This window comes from Bombina bombina, chromosome 5, assembly GCF_027579735.1.
Source record: "Bombina bombina isolate aBomBom1 chromosome 5, aBomBom1.pri, whole genome shotgun sequence".
In the NCBI taxonomy this organism is placed as follows: domain Eukaryota; kingdom Metazoa; phylum Chordata; class Amphibia; order Anura; family Bombinatoridae; genus Bombina; species Bombina bombina.
In genome coordinates, this window is record NC_069503.1 from 501,281,107 (window position 1) to 501,303,495 (window position 22,389).

Consider the following 22,389-nt stretch of genomic DNA (forward strand, 5'->3'; position numbering starts at 1 on the left):
TGGCCTTGCTACAGCTCCAAGAATTTTCACAAAGATTCTCGGTGCCCTTCTGTCTGTAATCAGAGAACAGGGTATTGTGGTATTTCCTTATTTGGACGATATCTTGGTACTTGCTCCGTCTTTACATTTAGCAGAGTCTCATACGAATCGACTTGTGTTGTTTCTTCAAGATCATGGTTGGAGGATCAATTTACTAAAAAGTTCTTTGATTCCTCAAACAAGGGTAACCTTTCTGGGTTTCCAGATAGATTCAGTGTCCATGACTCTGTCTTTAACAGACAAGAGACGTCTAAAATTGATTACAGCTTGTCGAAACCTTCAGTCACAATCATTCCCTTCGGTAGCCTTATGCATGGAAATTCTAGGTCTTATGACTGCTGCATCGGACGCGATCCCCTTTGCTCGTTTTCACATGCGACCTCTTCAGCTCTGTATGCTGAACCAATGGTGCAGGGATTACACGAAGATATCTCAATTAATATCTTTAAAACCGATTGTTCGACACTCTCTAACGTGGTGGACAGATCACCATCGTTTAATTCAGGGGGCTTCTTTTGTTCTTCCGACCTGGACTGTAATTTCAACAGATGCAAGTCTCACAGGTTGGGGAGCTGTGTGGGGATCTCTGACGGCACAAGGAGTTTGGGAATCTCAGGAGGTGAGATTACCGATCAATATTTTGGAACTCCGTGCAATTTTCAGAGCTCTTCAGTTTTGGCCTCTTCTGAAGAGAGAATCGTTCATTTGTTTTCAGACAGACAATGTCACAACTGTGGCATACATCAATCATCAAGGAGGGACTCACAGTCCTCTGGCTATGAAAGAAGTATCTCGAATTTTGGTTTGGGCGGAATCCAGCTCCTGTCTAATCTCTGCGGTTCATATCCCAGGTGTAGACAATTGGGAAGCGGATTATCTCAGTCGCCAAACGTTGCATCCGGGCGAATGGTCTCTTCACCCAGAGGTATTTCTTCAGATTGTTCAATTGTGGGGGCTCCCAGAGATAGATCTGATGGCCTCTCATCTAAACAAGAAACTTCCCAGGTATCTGTCCAGATCCCGGGATCCTCAGGCGGAGGCAGTGGATGCATTATCACTTCCTTGGAAGTATCATCCTGCCTATATCTTTCCGCCTCTAGTTCTTCTTCCAAGAGTAATCTCCAAGATTCTGAGGGAATGCTCGTTTGTTCTGCTAATAGCTCCGGCATGGCCTCACAGGTTTTGGTATGCGGATCTTGTCCGGATGGCATCTTGCCAGCCATGGACTCTTCCGTTAAGACCAGACCTTCTGTCACAAGGTCCTTTTTTCCATCCGGATCTGAAATCCTTAAATTTAAAGGTATGGAGATTGAACGCTTGATTCTTGGTCATAGAGGTTTCTCTGATTCCGTGATTAATACTATGTTACAGGCTCGTAAATCTGTATCTCGAGAGATATATTATAGAGTCTGGAAGACTTATATTTCTTGGTGTCTTTCTCATCATTTTTCTTGGCATTCTTTTAGAATACCGAGAATTTTACAATTTCTTCAGGATGGTTTGGATAAGGGTTTGTCCGCAAGTTCTTTGAAAGGACAAATCTCTGCTCTTTCTGTTCTTTTTCACAGAAAGATTGCTATTCTTCCTGATATTCATTGTTTTGTACAAGCTTTGGTTCGTATAAAACCTGTCATTAAGTCAATTTCTCCTCCTTGGAGTTTGAATTTGGTTCTGGGAGCTCTTCAAGCTCCTCCGTTTGAACCTATGCATTCATTGGACATTAAATTACTTTCTTGGAAAGTTTTGTTCCTTTTGGCTATCTCTTCTGCTAGAAGAGTTTCTGAATTATCTGCTCTTTCATGTGAGTCTCCTTTTCTGATTTTTCATCAGGATAAGGCGGTGTTGCGAACTTCTTTTGAATTTTTACCTAAAGTTGTGAATTCCAACAACATTAGTAGAGAAATTGTGGTTCCTTCATTATGTCCTAATCCTAAGAATTCTAAGGAGAAATCATTGCATTCTTTGGATGTTGTTAGAGCTTTGAAATATTATGTTGAAGCTACGAAATCTTTCCGTAAGACTTCTAGTCTATTTGTTATCTTTTCCGGTTCTAGGAAAGGCCAGAAAGCTTCTGCCATTTCTTTGGCATCTTGGTTGAAATCTTTAATTCATCTTGCCTATGTTGAGTCGGGTAAAACTCCGCCTCAAAGAATTACAGCTCATTCTACTAGGTCAGTATCTACTTCCTGGGCGTTTAGGAATGAAGCTTCGGTTGACCAGATCTGCAAAGCAGCAACTTGGTCTTCTTTGCATACTTTTACTAAATTCTACCATTTTGATGTATTTTCTTCTTCTGAAGCAGTTTTTGGTAGAAAAGTTCTTCAGGCAGCGGTTTCAGTTTGAATCTTCTGCTTTTGTTTTTTGTTAAACTTTATTTTGGGTGTGGATTATTTTCAGCAGGAATTGGCTGTCTTTATTTTATCCCTCCCTCTCTAGTGACTCTTGTGTGGAAAGATCCACATCTTGGGTAGTCATTATCCCATACGTCACTAGCTCATGGACTCTTGTTAATTACATGAAAGAAAACATAATTTATGTAAGAACTTACCTGATAAATTCATTTCTTTCATATTAACAAGAGTCCATGAGGCCCACCCTTTTTTGTGGTGGTTATGATTTTTTTGTATAAAGCACAATTATTCCAATTCCTTATTTTATATGCTTCGCACTTTTTCTTATCACCCCACTTCTTGGCTATTCGTTAAACTGATTTGTGGGTGTGGTGAGGGGTGTATTTATAGGCATTTTAAGGTTTGGGAAACTTTGCCCCTCCTGGTAGGAATGTATATCCCATACGTCACTAGCTCATGGACTCTTGTTAATATGAAAGAAATGAATTTATCAGGTAAGTTCTTACATAAATTATGTTTTTGCACATGTGCAGACTGGGGTAGCCTGCCCTCTTGTATTCCCTTAAAGCGATACTGAACCCAATTTTTTTTCTTTCATGATTCAGATCAGAGCATGCGATTTTAAGCAACTTTCTAATTTACTCCTATTATCAATTTTTCTTCACCAAGAAGGCATCCAAGGTAAGGAGCCAGTCAATTTTTGGTTCAGACCCCGGACAGCACTTTTTTATTGGTGGGTGAATTTATCCACCAATCAGCAAGAACAACCCAAGTTGCGAAACCAAAAATGGGCCGGCTTCTAAACTTACATTCTTGCTTTTCAATTAAAGATACCAAGAGAATGAAGAAAAATTGATAAAAGCAGTAAATTAGAAAGTTGCTTAAAATTGCATGCTCTATCTGAATCATGAAATAAAAAAAATGGGTTCAGTGTCCCTTTTAAGGTGGTTTAGCACTGATTCAACTTGGTTACTATTACAAAGAATGATTTGCCTATCATGATTGTTGATGCAAAACTGATAAGGCACCTTTTAAAAGCATGTGATACCATAGAAGCTTAGAAAGTGAGGGAAAAGTAAACAAAAGCTCACAAAAATTAACCTAAGCCTTCCTGGGAAATACAAACATATTTTTTGGATGTATTTTACAACTAAAGGCTGCACAATAAATAATGAATGTATATTGCAATGATGTTTCACTTGTAATCATGACACATTTTATGCGTTGTTTAAATGTGGTTTAATGGTCCTTTAAGATTATTATATGGGAAATCCTAAGGAAAACTAGCAGATTAAAAATCCCAAAACATAATTTGGCAAAATTAATAAAAGCATGTTTATTATGAGCAAAGAGAGTCACAGTGCATTTATATAAAAAAGGGAATTAATAAAACACAAATGTACGCAAAGCAACAGTTTAAAATAGAAAGGAGTAAAATAACAGAACCTGATACTGTATTAACTTATGTATCTGTTTTAAGGGAGCTTGGCAAGAAAAGATTGTCACTTACACTGATGTTCGCAGCCTCCCATGTAGAATGGCAATATTATTTTGCTGATTTCCCCATTAAAGGGGTTTGAAACTCAAATGTTTTCTTTCATGATTCAGATAGAGCATATGCTTTTAAACAACTTTCTAATGTACTTCTATTATCATATTTGGTCATGAAGTAACATAAAAGTGACCAAAACATGTCTTAAGATATCATAGAGTTTCAACTCTAATTGACCTTAGCTCTGTCTTGATAGAGGACACTGTCTTCTGTCACTCTTTGTTGACATCTTTGTCCATAAAGATCACCGTAGTGAGAAGATCATATAGATGTCTATTGTCCCTTCTGGTGTTTAACCAGATGTACGTAATAAAAAACATTCTTCCCAAAAACCTTGTCTTTTTTTTGATAGTTATAAGAAATTGTAAATAGCAGGGCACAAAAAGAGGAGGGAAAAAAATTAACCCCTGGCATTCTAAAATGAGGTCTTCATGACACTTATGTTTTGGCAGACTTTGTATTTTTTATTGCAGTTGAAGTGAACACTTTATTAAATATAATATTCAGTTTTAGACCTTGCAAAATTGATGTTCTAATAATTGTAATTATTATATAATTCAGTTATACAGAATCAGTTTGAGTTTGGTCTTTAACATTTTCTCTCTCTTTTTTTATCAGTTGAAAACAGTGAGCACTGTGATTTTACTATTCTGCGAAACATGTTGATAAGGTAAGGGGTAACATCAGACCTTTATGGTTCTAGTTTTTGCCTATGTATTTTTTTTCTCTCTGAAGGTAGCTAACTTATTAGGACCTATCTGAGGCACTGAGAGCATGAAATGGCTTTAAAAAGACCAATAAAATATTTTAACATTTGTGTAATGCATTATAAAAGTTATTTAATTATTTTAATTTAACAATTATTTTTTGCATGAAAAAGTTTGTTAAAGCTGTTCATTTGTGTGTGTGAATATTAGCAATATTTTAGATGGAGTTTAATTAATCAGTTGCAATGAAGATGCACTAGAACTTACTTTTTAATGTAGCGTTGAAATTCAAATATGCTCCGGCTGCCCACTTCGTCTTTTTTTTATTTTGAGCTAACAGTTTGAACCATTCTCCAAGCAGCGCTCTAGCTAAAAAAGAGAAATGTGTGAGTGCGAGATGGTTAGAGCTCAGAACAGTCCGAATAGCTCACAAAAATAAGTGCATCTTCATTACGACTGAAGAATTAAACTCCATCTAAAATAATGCTAACTTTCCAGATCTGTTAAATGGGACCGTTTACATTCACTTTGAAAGTAATACTGATTTTGAGCTGTTAACAGTTTTATGCATAGTTTTAAACTATTGCCACATCCATCTCAAAGGAATATTATCGTTTTTTTGGGGGGTTTTTCCTATGGAAAGGTAGATGTGCAATATTTATAGTTTATCAAATGAATAACCGTTATTTTTCTTCTTCTTTTATTACCAAAATAAACCAAATGAACAAATGCTGTTTTATTTCTTTGTTAGATGAGAAACAAAATGTTATTTCTTTCATGTAATTAGCAAGAGTCCATGAGCTAGTGACGTAAGGAATATACATTCCTACCAGGAGGGGCAAAGTTTCCCAAACCTCAAAATGCCTATAAATACACCCCTCACCACACCCACAAATCAGTTTTTACAAACTTTGCCTCCTATGGAGGTGGTGAAGTAAGTTTGTGCTAGATTCTACGTTGATATGCGCTCCGCAGCAGGTTGGAGCCCGGTTTTCCTCTCAGCGTGCAGTGAATGTCAGAGGGATGTGAGGAGAGTATTGCCTATTTGAATTCAATGATCTCCTTCTACGGGGTCTATTTCATAGGTTCTCTGTTATCGGTCGTAGAGATTCATCTCTTACCTCCCTTTTCAGATCGACGATATACTCTTATATATATACCATTACCTCTGCTGATTTTCGTTTCAGTACTGGTTTGGCTTTCTACAACATGTAGATGAGTGTCCTGGGGTAAGTAAGTCTTATTTTCTGTGACACTCTAAGCTATGGTTGGGCACTTTTTTATAAAGTTCTAAATATATGTATTCAAACATTTATTTGCCTTGACTCAGGATGTTCAACATTCCTTATTTCAGACAGTCAGTTTCATATTTGGGATGATGCATATGAATAAATCATTTTTTTTCTTACCTTAAAATTTGACTTTTTCATTTTATTGCGTCATTCTTGGCGCGGACTTTTTTGGCGCAAAATTTTTTTTCTGTTTCCGGCGTCATACGTGTCGCCGGAAGTTGCGTCATTTTTGACGTTCTTTTGCGCCAAAAGTGTCGGCGTTCCGGATGTGGCGTCATTTTTGGCGGCAAAAGCATTTAGGCGCCAAATAATGTGGGCGTCATTTTTGGCGCTAAAAAAATATGGGCGTCACTATTGTCTCCACATTATTTAAGTCTCATTATTTATTGCTTCTGGTTGCTAGAAGCTTGTTCACTGGCATTTTTTTCCCATTCCTGAGACTGTCATTTAAGGAATTTGATCAATTTTGCTTTATATGTTGTTTTTTCTATTACATATTGCAAGATGTCCCACGTTGAAACTGAGTCAGAAGATACTTCTGGAAAATCGCTGCCTGGTGCTGGAGCTACCAAAGCTAAGTGTATCTGCTGTAAACTTATGGTATCTGTTCCTCCAGCTGTTGTTTGTACTGTTTGTCATGACAAACTTGTAAATGCAGATAATATTTCCTTTAGTACTGTTACATTACCTGTTGCTGTTCCGTCAACATCTAATACTCAGAGTGTTCCTGATAACATAAGAGATTTTGTTTCTAAATCCATTAAGAAGGCTATGTCTGTTATTCCTCCTTCTAGTAAACGTAAAAAGTCTTTTAAAACTTCTCATTTTTCAGATGAATTTTTAAATGAACATCATCATTCTGATTCTGATAATGGTTCTTCTGGTTCAGAGGATTCTGTCTCAGAGGTTGATGCTGATAAATCTTCATATTTATTTAAAATGGAATTTATTCGTTCTTTACTTAAAGAAGTCCTAATTGCATTAGAAATTGAGGATTCTGGTCCTCTTGATACTAAATCTAAACGTTTAGATAAGGTTTCTAAATCTCCTTCTAAACGTTTTAAGCAATTATACCCTGTGCCATCTGACAGATTAGAGTTTTGGGACAAAATCCCTAAGGTTGATGGGGCTGTCTCTACTCTTGCTCAGCGTACTACTATTCCTACGGCAGATGGTACTTTCTTTAAGGATCCTTTAGATAGGAAAATTGAATCCTTTCTAAGAAAAGCTTACTTGTGTTCAGGTAATCTTCTTAGACCTGCTATATCTTTAGCGGATGTTGCTGCAGCTTCAACTTTTTGGTTAGAAGCTTTAGCGCAACAAGTAACAGATCATAATTCTCATAGCATTATTATTCTTCTTCAACATGCTAATAATTTTATTTGTGATGCCATCTTTGATATAATTAGAGTTGATGTCAGGTATATGTCTCTAGCTATTTTAGCTATAAGAGCTTTATGGCTTATAACTTGGAATGCTGATATGTCTTCTAAGTCTACTCTGCTTTCCCTTTCTTTCCAGGGTAATAAATTGTTTGGTTCTCAGTTGGATTCTATTATCTCAACTGTTACTGGAGGGAAAGGAACTTTTTTACCATCTAAAAGTAAATTTAGGTCTAATAATCGTTTTCGTTCCTTTCGTCACAACAAGGAACAAAAGCCTGATCCTTCATCCTCAGGAGCGGTATCAGTTTGGAAACCATCTCCAGTCTGGAATAAATCCAAGCCTTTTAGAAAATCAAAGCCAGCTCCTAAGTCCACATGAAGGTGCGGCCCTCATTCCAGCTCAGCTGGTAGGGGGCAGATTACGTTTTTTCAAAGAAATTTGGATCAATTCCGTTCACAATCTTTGGATTCAGAACATTGTTTCAGAAGGGTACAGAATCGGCTTCAAGATAAGGCCTCCTGCAAAGAGATTTTTTCTTTCCCGTGTCCCAGTAAACCCAGCGAAGGCTCAAGCATTTCTGAAATGTGTTTCAGATCTAGAGTTGGCTGGAGTAATTATGCCAGTTCCAGTTCTGGAACAGGGACTGGGGTTTTATTCAAATCTCTTCATTGTACCAAAGAAGGAGAATTCCTTCAGACCAGTTCTGGATCTAAAAATATTGAATCGTTATGTAAGGATACCAACATTCAAAATGGTAACTATAAGGACTATCCTGCCTTTTGTTCATCAAGGTCATTATATGTCTACAATAAATTTACAGGATGCATATCTGCATATTCCGATTAATCCAGATCACTATCAGTTTCTGAGATTCTCTTTCCTAGACAAGCATTATTAGTTTGTGGCTCTGCCGTTTGGCCTAGCTACAGCTCCAAGAATTTTTACAAAGGTTCTCGGTGCCCTTCTGTCTGTAATCAGAGAACAGGGTATTGTGGTATTTCCTTATTTGGACGATATCTTGGTACTTGCTCAGTCTTCACATTTAGCAGAATCTCATACGAATCGACTTGTGTTGTTTCTTCAACATCATGGTTGGAGGATCAATTTACCAAAAAGTTCATTGATTCCTCAGACACAGGTAACCTTTTTAGGTTTCCAGATAGATTCAGTGTCCATGACTCTATCTTTGACAGACAAGAGACGTCTAAAATTGATATCAGCTTGTCGAAACCTTCAGTCACAATCATTCCCTTCGGTAGCCTTATGCATGGAAATTCTAGGTCTTATGACTGCTGCATCGGACGCGATCCCCTTTGCTCGTTTTCACATTCGACCTCTTCAGCTCTGTATGCTGAACCAGTGGTGCAGGGATTACACAAAGATATCTCAATTAATATCTTTAAAACCGATTGTACGACACTCTCTGACGTGGTGGACAGATCACCATCGTTTAGTTCAGGGGGCTTCTTTTGTTCTTCCGACCTGGACTGTAATTTCAACAGATGCAAGTCTTACAGGTTGGGGAGCTGTGTGGGGGTCTCTGACAGCACAAGGGGTTTGGGAATCTCAGGAGGTGAGATTACCAATCAATATTTTGGAACTTCGTGCAATTTTCAGAGCTCTTCAGTTTTGGCCTCTTCTAAAGAGAGAATCGTTCATTTGTTTTCAGACAGACAATGTCACAACTGTGGCATACATCAATCATCAAGGAGGGACTCACAGTCCTCTGGCTATGAAAGAAGTATCTCGAATTCTGGTATGGGCGGAATCCAGCTCCTGTCTAGTTTCTGCGGTTCATATCCCAGGTATAGACAATTGGGAAGCGGATTTTCTCAGTCGCCAAACGTTACATCCGGGCGAATGGTCTCTTCACCCAGAGGTATTTCTTCAGATTGTTCAAATGTGGGGACTTCCAGAAATAGATCTGATGGCCTCTCATCTAAACAAGAAACTTCCCAGGTATCTGTCCAGATCCAGGGATCCTCAAGCGGAAGCAGTGGATGCATTGTCACTTCCTTGGAAGTATCATCCTGCCTATGTCTTTCCGCCTCTAGTTCTTCTTCCAAGAGTAATCTCCAAGATTCTGAAGGAATGCTCGTTTGTTCTGCTGGTAGCTCCAGCATGGCCTCACAGGTTTTGGTATGCGGATCTTGTCCGGATGGCCTCTTGCCAACCGTGGACTCTTCCGTTAAGGCCAGACCTTCTGTCGCAAGGTCCTTTTTTCCATCAGGATCTCAAATCCTTAAATTTAAAGGTATGGAGATTGAACGCTTGATTCTTAGTCAAAGAGGTTTCTCTGACTCTGTGATTAATACTATGTTACAGGCTCGTAAATCTGTATCTAGGGAGATATATTATAGAGTCTGGAAGACTTATATTTCTTGGTGTCTTTCTCATCATTTTTCCTGGCATTCTTTTAGAATTCCGAGAATATTACAGTTTCTTCAGGATGGTTTGGATAAAGGTTTGTCTGCAAGTTCCTTGAAAGGACAAATCTCTGCTCTTTCTGTTCTTTTTCACAGAAAGATTGCTAATCTTCCTGATATTCATTGTTTTGTACAAGCTTTGGTTCGTATAAAACCTGTCATTAAGTCAATTTCTCCTCCTTGGAGTTTGAATTTGGTTCTGGGGGCTCTTCAAGCTCCTCCGTTTGAACCTATGCATTCATTGGACATTAAATTACTTTTTTGGAAAGTTTTGTTCCTTTTGGCCATCTCTTCTGCCAGAAGAGTTTCTGAATTATCTGCTCTTTCTTGTGAGTCTCCTTTTCTGATTTTTCACCAGGATAAGGCGGTGTTGCGAACTTTTTTTCAATTTTTACCTAAGGTTGTGAATTCCAACAACATTAGTAGAGAAATTGTGGTTCCTTCATTATGTCCTAATCCTAAGAATTCTAAGGAGAAATTATTGCATTCTTTGGATGTAGTTAGAGCTTTGAAATATTATGTTGAAGCTACTAAGAATTTCCGAAAGACTTCTAGTCTATTTGTTATCTTTTCCGGTCCTAGGAAAGGTCAGAAGGCCTCTGCCATTTCTTTGGCATCTTGGTTGAAATCTTTAATTCATCATGCTTATGTCAAGTCGGGTAGAACTCAGCCTCAAAGGATTACAGCTCATTCTACTAGGTCAGTTTCTACTTCCTGGGCGTTTAGGAATGAAGCTTCGGTTGATCAGATTTGCAAAGCAGCAACTTGGTGGTCTTTGCATAATTTTACTAAATTCTACCATTTTGATGTGTTTTCTTCTTCTGAAGCTGTCTTTGGTAGAAAAGTACTTCAGGCAGCTGTTTCAGTTTGAATCTTCTGCTTATATTTTCAGTTTTTTTCTTTATAAGATTTAAACTTTATTTTTGGGTGTGGATTTTTTTTCAGCGGAATTGGCTGTCTTTATTTTATCCCTCCCTCTCTAGTGACTCTTGCGTGGAAGATCCACATCTTGGGTAGTCATTATCCCATACGTCACTAGCTCATGGACTCTTGCTAATTACATGAAAGAAAACATAATTTATGTAAGAACTTACCTGATAAATTAATTTCTTTCATATTAGCAAGAGTCCATGAGGCCCACCCTTTTTTTGTGGTGGTTATGATTTTTTTGTATAAAGCACAATTATTCCAATTCCTTATATTTATGCTTCGCACTTTTTTCTTATCACCCCACTTCTTGGCTATTCGTTAAACTGATTTGTGGGTGTGGTGAGGGGTGTATTTATAGGCATTTTGAGGTTTGGGAAACTTTGCCCCTCCTGGTAGGAATGTATATCCCATACGTCACTAGCTCATGGACTCTTGCTAATATGAAAGAAATGAATTTATCAGGTAAGTTCTTACATAAATTATGTTTTTTGACTCTTTAGAGCAATATATAATTGCCTACAAAAAATATTTCCACTTTTGTTTATCAAACAAACCGCGAACGTTTGTAAATGTCTGTAAGGAAACATTTCCAAATATTTTTTAAATTGCTTGGTCTTGTCCTAAATAAACCCGTGTTTACTTGCTAAGCTTGAAGATAGATGTCCCGCTTTGTCAATATAACAGTATAATATACTGTAGTATCTGTTAGCCAATGAACATTAGCAGGAAGTACCTCTTATCCAGTGATCATTAGCAGGAAGTACCTCTAATCCAGTGATCATTAGTAGGAAGCACTTTACAGCTCTATTCATTTCTGTAAATGTAAACAAATTTTATTTCACATTTTTATTTTGAATAATTCTGCTCTTTCATACGGATAATAGAAAATGTTTTAGTACAGTGTCCCTTTAAAGTGCATATACATTTTTTTTTATCTAATCAGATACTGTCTAGAGCAGACAAAACATGGTGATGTATATGAGTTAGCGTCTGTCTTGATTTATTTTTCAGAACCCATATGCAGGATCTTAAGGATGTCACCAATAACGTACATTATGAGAATTACAGGAGCAGAAAATTGGCAGCAGTGACTTATAATGGTGTTGATAACAATAAAAACAAAGGTCAGCTAACGAAGTAAGTGGTTCTACAGAGGTAACGTAACAACTTGTCCTTCACTTCATTTCTTGATTAACATCTGTGTTCTGTAAGTTATTTTGTTTTTCATCTTTTCACTGTGTGTTGTTGTCCATTCTTTTAAGCTCACCCTATGTCATGTCACTGTCACCATGATTTTCCATTTCACATACCCTTTGCATCCGTGATAGCACCAACACCTCCAAGTAGTACAGATGTGCTCAATAGGAACCAATGGTCACATTTAAATGGTGAACTTTGTGCAGAAGTTAGACTATTGGAAATTTGTATTTTTCCTTTTCTTATTTTTTTTCTCCCTTTTTCTTTTCGTAAATGATCATAGGAGTGATGCACTAACTTTAATGTAGAACTTCCAATTCATTATGTTCAGAGTAATGATGTGTAACGTTTATGTTTTTAAGCTTTAATTTTACATTTAAAGAAAAAGAGGAGGTGACGTTTCCTCTTAGCCAATAGCGGTGCGGGCTAATCAGCATTATGCTGTAGGCACACACGGCTATTGGCTAGCCATTTTTTTTAAACTGCTTAATGAAGGTGGCCTTTATTTTTAGTGATGGTAAATTCTAGCATTTTTTTTTAAATGCTAGGATTTACTCTCACTTTAATATCCTTTTATACAATCCTTTAAAAAAATTTTTTTAACAATGCAGTTGCTTTATTTCTTAGCTTCTTTTGTACGTTTTTAAGCCTTGATTGGGTAAATAAAATATCTCTGAATCTGGTATGTGTTCAAAATGGGATGAATTCGGAGCACTTTTTAAAATGAGACCTTGGGATGCCTTCCAAGTTAAAAGAATGCACAGTGTAGGTATGGCCGACTTCGTCAGCAGTGATCAGCTTGCTCAGGAATGCTTAGTCTAGGCTGATGGATGGTTGGGAACTTTGCTTTTGCTGTTGTGAAAAGATCTGTTTTTGATTTTGTGTGGAGGCCAGTTAAAGTTCAGGATGTTTGTTCAGCAAAACTGGTTATGATGTGGCTATGTTGTCATTTTGTATGTAGTGACACCTACAGGCCACTATATTCATTGTCCATTGTCCTTGATTTTTAAATTAGAGGCCCATTTGCTCCAATTAACTTTTATTTATTTATTTTTGTCGGGTGTAGTTAAACTAAGAATAATTTGTTCTGGTTTTATAAAAAACATTTTCCCCATAGAAATTGAATTTGATTGTTTAGAGTTTGTTACATCATCCATCTTGGAATTTGCATAAACTGTGTTTAAAGGGATAGAAAACCCAAATTTTTTTCTTTCATGATTCAGATAGAACATACAATTTTAAACATCTTTCCAATTTACTTCTATTATCTAATTTTCTTCATTATTTAGGTATCTTTTGTTGAAGAGCTTAACCAGTTAGGCATAGCACCTGGGTGCTATTTGCTGATTGGTAGCTGCACATTTTATATGTGCAGCCCCCCAATAGAAGTAAATTGTAAAGTTGTTTAAAATTGCTCTGCTTGAATCATGAAAGTTTAATTCTGACTTTGTTCCTTTTAATTACACAAAATAGAGTAATATTGAAAAGTAATATTAATGAAAAAACAATCCTCAACAGAAATAAATAGCTCACAAAAAGAAAACTGAAGCCTTATAGCACAAAATGGTTTCCACTCAAAATAATCCACAATTTCTGTTCGTTCATGAATTGCTTTAAAACCTCTAGAACCGTTCATTGCCTAATGGAGATTAGCGTGACTGCTCCTATTCTTTATTGTGATCTAATATATATTATGGGTTTTATACCTCTTGCTGTGTTTGTGCCAAAATAGTGATCGCATGTTAAACAAATCCAATATAGGTGCCCAAAGTTGCTGGCCCAAATTGAATGGATGGGATATATTTTATTGTAGAGAAAATAGCACAGCTCACCATTATGCATTACTAGCTTGTGTTCAATTATTTGTTATACCAGCTGCAAAGTATTAATTGTTATAATAAAAATGTCAATATTTAAGTACTGGCCTTTGCGCATATATATATATATATATATATATATATATATATATATATATATATATATATATATATATATATATATATATATATATATATATATATATATATATATATAAATATATAAGGTTGCTCTGATTGGCTCACTGATGCATTGCACCTCTCAAGCAGGGCTTTTGCTATGGGTTTAAAATCCCTTATGTGGGAGATGAAAAATATAGTGGCAAGAATCCATGCAATAATAAATTGCTCTAACTCATTACAGTATTTTATGTTTGCACTAACTAGTATATCCGTTCAAGAATGTATTATTCAGTGTTAAAACACCAGCAAATTCTTACTTTCAAGCTGCATTCTAGGAAGAAAAAAAAAATGACCAGAAATGTCATAATACACATAACAAAAGCATTATATAAATCATATAGCTAGCCAGTAGCGTTTGTGCAAGCTTTTTCTGTTGCTGTAAAAATAGAATTAACTTTCCAAAATAAGTGGACCATAAAACACAATTGCATCATTTTCTACATGCAGGGTTTGCTTTTTAAAATCCGTAAAATCACTAATAATTGGCAAATGTTGTTAAATGAATAATAATACACATGCATGTGTACTGATGGAGCTGTCACCAATGCACGACTGAATAACCCACATAGCACAATAAGTACTGTACCCTTCCACCTTTACTAACTAATCTACAACCCACCCTTAATTGCCTCTTACCCCCTATCTGCTGCTGAACGTCTGCTTCCTTGATCCCTTTATGCTATCCTTGAAATTAAATCTTGACAAATAAAGCATTTAATGAATTGCTTTTTAAATTCAGCATGCTAAGTCTTTGTGTTTTTTGTTCTTTTAGATTTGACACAGTTGAAGGCATGTAAGTGGTCTTTTCAAATTTTTAAATGCTTAAAACAAATCTTAACTGAGATAAATGTTTTATGCTTCATCAAAATTCTTTATCCTTTATGTATGTTACATATACATTCTATATTATATAGAATAAAAAAGGCTGTTCAGATCTACATTTTATTGTGATTGTTTAGCAGTAAAGACCACTAGATTGACTGCACATTAACTCTTTTTTTATGTGTAATCGTTTGTAATTAATATTGCTTCTGTTACATGCTGGAATACTACTATAAATTTACACACTAAAGCTGCAGTTCAACTTGACTGGGCCACAATATGGAATTGATACAGACGTCTGTCAATGTGAAAGGATATTGCACTTTTACTGTATGGGAACATGTGTCATTTGCTAGTTTTCAGAGGTGTTTAGATACTCTAAAATGGTTTAAACACATATTTAAATGCAGATCAGAAATACATTACTGGGACCTAACAGGGAATTGGTGGTTACACACATTTGCTTTGTGTCGTTGGCTCACCAGATGTGTTCAGCTAGGTACCAGTGGGGCTAAATGTGACTTTGTAGTTTACTCATCTGCAGGTGTTAAACACATTGTTTTATGCAAAAGATAGTGCAATACTAAAAATGCTCTAATACCTTAGACCATTTCTCCAACATTGGTGTGTCCGGTCCACGGCGTCATCCTTACTTGTGGGATATTCTCTTCCCCAACAGGAAATGGCAAAGAGTCCCAGCAAAGCTGGCCATATAGTCCCTCCTAGGCTCCGCCCACCCCAGTCATTCTCTTTGCCGTTGCACAGGCAACATCTCCACGGAGATGGTTAAGAGTTTATTGGTGTTTAAATGTAGTTTTTATTCTTCTATCAAGTGTTTGTTATTTTAAAATAGTGCTGGTATGTACTATTTACTCTGAAACAGAAAAGGATGAAGATTTCTGTTTGTGAGAGGAAGATGATTTTAGCAGACAGTAACTAAAATCGATTGCTGTTTCCACATAGGACTGTTGAGATGAAGTAACTTCAGTTGGGGGAAACAGTTAGCAGACTTTTCTGCTTAAGGTATGACTAGCCATATTTCTAACAAGACCATGTAATGCTGGAAGGCTGTCATTCCCCCTCATGGGGACCGGTAAGCCATTTTCTTAGTCAAACAAACAGAATAAAGGGCTTATTATGGGCTAAAAAACTGGTAGACATTTTTATGGGCTAAATCGATTGCTTTATTTGGGCATATTATTCAGATTTAGGCTGACAATTTGCAATTTATAATCTTGGGGAACGTTTAAAAAACGGCAGGCACTGTGTTAGACACCTTTTCCAGTCAGGGGGCCTTTCTAGTTATAGACTGAGCCTCATTTTCGCGCCATTACTGCACAGTTTTTTTTTTGAGAGCAGGGCATGCAGATGCATGTGTGAGGATCTAAAAATTACTGGAAAAGCTTCTAGAAGGCGTCAATTGGTATCGTATTCCCCTCTGGGCTTGGTTGGGTCTCAGCAAAGACTATAGCTGGGACTGTATAGGGGTTAAATTTAAAAACGGCTCCGGTTCCGTTATTTTAAGGGTTAAAGCTCTGAAATTTGGTGTGCAATACTTTTAATGCTTTAAGACACTGTGGTGAAATTTTGGTAATTTTTGAACAATTCCTTCATACTTTTTCACATAGTCAGTAATAAAGTGTTTTCTGTTTAAAATTTAAAGAGACAGTAACGGTTTTGTTTTAAACGTTTTTTGTGCTTTGTTGACAAGTTTAAGCCTGTTTAACATGTCTGTACCTTCAGATAAGCTATGTTCTATATGTATGAAAGCCAATGTGTCTCCCCATTTAAATTTATGTGATAATTGTGCCATAGCGTCCAAACAAAGTAAGGACAGTACTGCCACAGATAATGAAATTGCCCAAGATGATTCCTCAGATGAGGGGAGTAAACATGATACTACATCATCTCCTACTGTGTCTACACCAGTTTTGCCCACGCAGGAGGCCCCTAGTACATCTAGTGCGCCAATGCTTATTACCATGCAACAATTAACGGCTGTAATGGATAGCTCCATAGCAAATATTTTATCCAAAATGCCTACTTATCAGAGAAAGCGCGATTGCTCTGTTTTAAACACTGAAGAGCATGAGGGCGCTGATGATAATTGTTCTGTCATACCCTCACACCAATCTGAAGGGGCCATGAGGGAGGTTTTGTCAGATGGAGAAATCTCAGATTCAGGAAAGATTTCTCATCAAGCTGAACCTGATGTTGTGACATTTAAATTTAAATTAGAACATCTCCGCGCACTGCTTAAGGAGGTGTTATCTACTCTGGATGATTGTGACAACTTGGTCATTCCAGAGAAATTATGCAAGATGGACAAGTTCCTAGAGGTTCCGGTGCACCCCGACGCTTTTCCTATACCCAAGCGGGTGGCGGACATAGTAAATAAGGAGTGGGAAAAGCCCGGCATGCCTTTTGTTCCCCCCCCTATATTTAAGAAATTATTTCCTATGGTCGACCCCAGAAAGGACTTATGGCAGACAGTCCCTAAGGTCGAGGGGGCAGTTTCTACTCTAAACAAACGCACTACTATTCCTATCGAAGATAGTTGTGCTTTCAAAGATCCTATGGATAAAAAATTGGAAGGTTTGCTTAAAAAGATTTTTGTACAGCAAGGTTACCTTCTACAACCAATTTCGTGCATTGTTCCTGTCACTACAGCAGCGTGGTTCTTGTTCGAGGAACTAGAAAAGTCGCTCAGTAGAGAGACTCCATATGAGGAGGTTATGGACAGAGTTCACGCACTTAAATTGGCTAACTCTTTTATTTTAGATGCCGCTTTGCAATTAGCTAGATTAGCGGCGAAAAATTCAGGGTTTGCTATCGTGGCGCGCAGAGCGCTTTGGCTAAAGTCTTGGTCAGCGGATGTGTCATCCAAGACAAAATTGCTTAACATCCCTTTCAGAGGTAAAACTTTATTTGGACCAGAATTGAAAGAGATTATTTCAGACATCACTGGGGGAAAGGGCCACGCCCTTCCACAGGATAGGTCTTTTAAGGCTAAAAATAAGTCTAATTTTCGTCCCTTTCGCAGGAACGGACCGGCCTCTAATTCTGCATCCTCTAAGCAAGAGGGTAATGCCTCACAACCCAAACCAGCCTGGAAACCGATGCAAGGCTGGAACAAGGGTAAGCAGGCCAAGAAGCCCGCCACTGCTAACAAAACAGCATGAAGGAGTAGCCCCCGATCCGGGACCGGATCTAGTGGGGGGCAGACTCTCTCTCTTTGCTCAGGCTTGGGCAAGAGATGTTCAGGATCCTTGGGCGCTAGAAATAGTTTCTCCAGGTTATCTCCTGGAATTCAAGGAACTACCCCCAAGGGGAAGGTTCCACGTGTCTCACTTATCCTCAAACCAAATAAAGAGACAGGCATTCTTACATTGTGTAGAAGACCTGTTAAAGATGGGGGTGATACACCCAGTTCCGATAAAGGAACAAGGAATGGGATTTTATTCCAATCTGTTCGTAGTTCCCAAAAAAAGAGGGAACTTTCAGACCAATTTTGGATTTGAAAATCCTAAACAAATTTCTCAGGGTACCATCGTTCAAGATGGAAACCATTCGAACGATTCTACCCACTATCCAGGAAAGTCAATTTATGACTACCGTGGATCTAAAGGATGCGTACCTACATATTCCTATCCACAAAGAACATCATCAGTTCCTAAGGTTCGCTTTTCTGGACAAGCATTACCAGTTTGTGGCACTCCCATTCGGGTTAGCCACTGCTCCAAGGATTTTCACAAAGGTGCTAGGGTCCCTTCTAGCGGTTCTAAGACCGAGGGGCATTGCAGTAGTACCTTACTTGGACGACATTCTAATACAAGCGTCGTCCCTGTCAAAAGCAAAGGCTCATACGGACATCGTTCTAGCCTTTCTCAGATCTCACGGATGGAAGGTGAACATAGAAAAAAGTTCTCTGTCTCAGTCGACAAGAGTTCCCTTCTTGGGAACAATAATAGATTCCTTAGAAATGAGGATTTTTCTGACAGAGGTCAGAAAATCAAAACTTCTAAGCTCTTGTCAAGTGCTTCATTCTGTTCCTCGTCCTTCCATAGCGCAGTGCATGGAAGTAGTAGGATTGATGGTTGCAACAATGGACATAGTTCCTTTTGCACGAATTCATCTAAGACCCTTACAACTGTGCATGCTCAAACAGTGGAATGGGGATTATACAGACTTGTCTCCAATGATTCAAGTAGATCAAAAGACCAGAGATTCACTCCGTTGGTGGCTGACCCTGGACCATCTGTCCCAGGGAATGAGCTTCCGCAGACCAGAGTGGGTCATTGTCACGACCGACGCCAGTCTAGTGGGCTGGGGCGCGGTCTGGGAATCCCTGAAAGCTTAGGGTCTGTGGTCTCGGGAAGAGTCTCTTCTCCCGATAAACATTCTGGAATTGAGAGCGATATTCAATGCTCTCAGAGCTTGGCCTCAACTAGCAAAGGCCAAATTCATAAGGTTCCAATCAGACAACATGACGACCGTTGCATATATCAATCATCAGGGGGGAACGAGGAGTTCCCTGGCGATGAAAGAAGTGACCAAAATAATTCAATGGGCGGAGGATCACTCCTGCCACTTGTCTGCGATCCACATCCCAGGAGTGGAAAACTGGGAGGCGGATTTTCTGAGTCGTCAGACATTCCATCCGGGGAAGTGGGAACTCCATCCGGAGATCTTTGCCCAAATAACTCAATTATGGGGCATTACAGACATGGATCTGATGGCGTCTCGTCAGAACTTCAAGGTTCCTTGCTACGGGTCCAGATCCAGGGATCCCAAGGCGACTCTAGTAGATGCACTAGTAGCACCTTGGACCTTCAACCTAGCTTATGTATTTCCACCGTTTCCTCTCATTCCCAGGCTGGTAGCCAGGATCAATCAGGAGAGGGCCTCGGTGATCTTGATAGCTCCTGCGTAGCCACGCAGGACTTGGTATGCAGACCTGGTGAATATGTCATCGGCTCCACCATGGAAGCTACCTTTGAGACAGGACCTTCTTGTTCAGGGTCCATTCGAACATCAAAATCTGGTCTCCCTCCAGCTGACGGCTTGGAGATTGAACGCTTGATTCTATCGAAGCGTGGGTTTTCAGATTCGGTGATAGATACTCTGGTTCAGGCCAGAAAACCTGTAACTAGAAAAATTTACAATAAAATATGGAAAAAATATATCTGTTGGTGTGAATCCAAAGGATTCCCATGGAATAAGATAAAAATTCCTAAGATTCTCTCCTTTCTACAAGAAGGTTTGGAGAAAGGATTATCTGCAAGTTCTCTAAAGGGACAGATCTCTGCTTTATCTGTCTTACTACACAAAAGACTGGCAGCTGTGCCAGATGTTCAAGCATTTGTTCAGGCTCTGGTTAGGATCAAGCCTGTTTACAGACCTTTGACTCCTCCCTGGAGTCTAAATCTAGTTCTTTCAGTTCTTCAAGGGGTTCCGTTTGAACCTTTACATTCCATAAATATTAAGTTACTATCTTGGAAAGTTTTGTTTTTGGTTGCAATTTCTTCTGCTAGAAGAGTTTCAGAGTTATCTGCTCTGCAGTGTTCCCCGCCCTATCTGGTGTTCCATGCAGATAAGGTGGTTTTGCGTACTAAGCCTGGTTTTCTTCCTAAAGTTGTTTCTAACAAAAATATTAACCAGGAGATAGTTGTACCTTCTTTGTGTCCGAATCCAGTTTCAAAGAAGGAACGTTTGTTACACAATTTGGACGTAGTCCGTGCTCTAAAATTCTATTTAGAGGCTACTAAAGATTTCCGACAAACATCTTCCTTGTTTGTTGTTTATTCTGGTAAAAGGAGAGGTCAAAAAGCGACTTCTACCTCTCTTTCCTTTTGGCTTAAAAGCATCATCCGATTGGCTTATGAGACTGCCGGACGGCAGCCTCCTGAAAGAATCACAGCTCACTCCACTAGGGCTGTGGCTTCCACATGGGCCTTCAAGAACGAGGCTTCTGTTGACCAGATATGTAAGGCAGCGACTTGGTCTTCACTGCACACTTTTGCCAAATTTTACAAATTTGATACTTTTGCTTCTTCGGAGGCTATTTTTGGGAGAAAGGTTTTGCAAGCTGTGGTGCCTTCCGTTTAGGTAACCTGATTTGCTCCCTCCCTTCATCCGTGTCCTAAAGCTTTGGTATTGGTTCCCACAAGTAAGGATGACGCCGTGGACCGGACACACCTATGTTGGAGAAAACAGAATTTATGCTTACCTGATAAATTACTTTCTCCAACGGTGTGTCCGGTCCACGGCCCGCCCTGGTTTTTTAATCAGGTCTGATGAATTATTTTCTCTAACTACAGTCACCACGGTACCATATGGTTTCTCCTATATATATTTCCTCCTATATATATTTCCTCCTGTCCGTCGAATGACTGGGGTGGGCGGAGCCTAGGAGGGACTATATGGCCAGCTTTGCTGGGACTCTTTGCCATTTCCTGTTGGGGAAGAGAATATCCCACAAGTAAGGATGACGCCGTGGACCGGACACACCGTTGGAGAAAGTAATTTATCAGGTAAGCATAAATTCTGTTTTTTCTTCATCATTTTTATTTTTTTATAGTGCTAAAGGGAACCTGTTGTTTGATGTCACTGGCACTTGGAACATATATTGGCAACAGGCTGCATGCATGATAAAATATATATATATATATTATAAATATTGCAGTAATGCTTCTTTTTGTATTTTAAATGTCAATGCCAGCCATGCTCATCATGCCACTAAAGCAATGAACCTATAAATAATTAAAAAAAAAAAACACACAAACCCCTCTTCCCTAAAGATTTTAGAGATATTGTAGCCAGAAAATAAACCACTAAATCAACGCTGAACTATTTATACTGAACTTTTTTTATGTTGGTGATCTTTTAATGCAATTTCTGCATTGAATATACTTTACAATATTATTAACCCCCTGAAAATTAGTTAAACACGTAGGTAAAGTCAGACCCAGGAGCTGCAGGTGAGTGATTGGTGGCTACATGCTGCTGCTGCTCTTGATTGTCTCCTTGGCCTTGTCCTGCTCGAGAGCTGCAGTGCTTGTAGCTCCTGAGCAGGTTTTACTAGTGATGCACCGAAATGGAAATTCTGGACCGAATCCGAAAATCCGGGATGCACTTGGCCGAAAATCGAAACTGATACAGAAAATGTATTTTTTCAAATTAATTTTTATTTTTATTTTTTGCATAATTAGAGCCAATAAAAAAAGCCCACACTTTTAATGAAAGTAATACCCTAAAATTAGACAAAAATATCTTAAAACAATAATATGCTACACAATAATTTTACCAAGAACAAAAAAAAACCAGGCAACAAATAATGCCATTTTCGGCCAAAATGTTTCTGTGACTAAAATTTTGGTGCATCCCTACTTAAAACAATTATAATTATCAATATACTGTATTATTCTTCATTTAGTTGTATGTAACAGAATCATATTTAACAGGTTTTTTTTTACCAATTATCCAAATAAAGTATAGTCCTAGAAAACTCATTATATGCAGAACAGTAAGTCAAGTAATAAACTTAAACAGCAGCTCTAGGCTAGCATCAAATTTGAAACATGCTACACAATAATTTTACTGACAATAACAGGTAAAAAACCCGAAAACCGAAATAGCCAAAAATGCCATTTTCGGCCGAAACTTTCTGCGGCCGAAATTTCGGTGC

The 22,389-nt window shown here is 38.2% G+C and overlaps 1 protein-coding gene across 1 annotated transcript in view; it reads left to right on the forward strand.

Annotated features, from left to right (window-relative positions):
• SEPTIN7 (septin 7) overlaps positions 1-22,389 on the forward strand; it is a 235,602-nt gene that overhangs the window by 191,395 nt on the left and 21,818 nt on the right. Inside the window, exons 8-9 of the mRNA XM_053715770.1 lie at positions 4,561-4,612; positions 11,695-11,820. Coding sequence (XP_053571745.1) covers positions 4,561-4,612; positions 11,695-11,820 — 178 coding nt within the window. The remainder of the gene's footprint in view (positions 1-4,560; positions 4,613-11,694; positions 11,821-22,389) is intronic.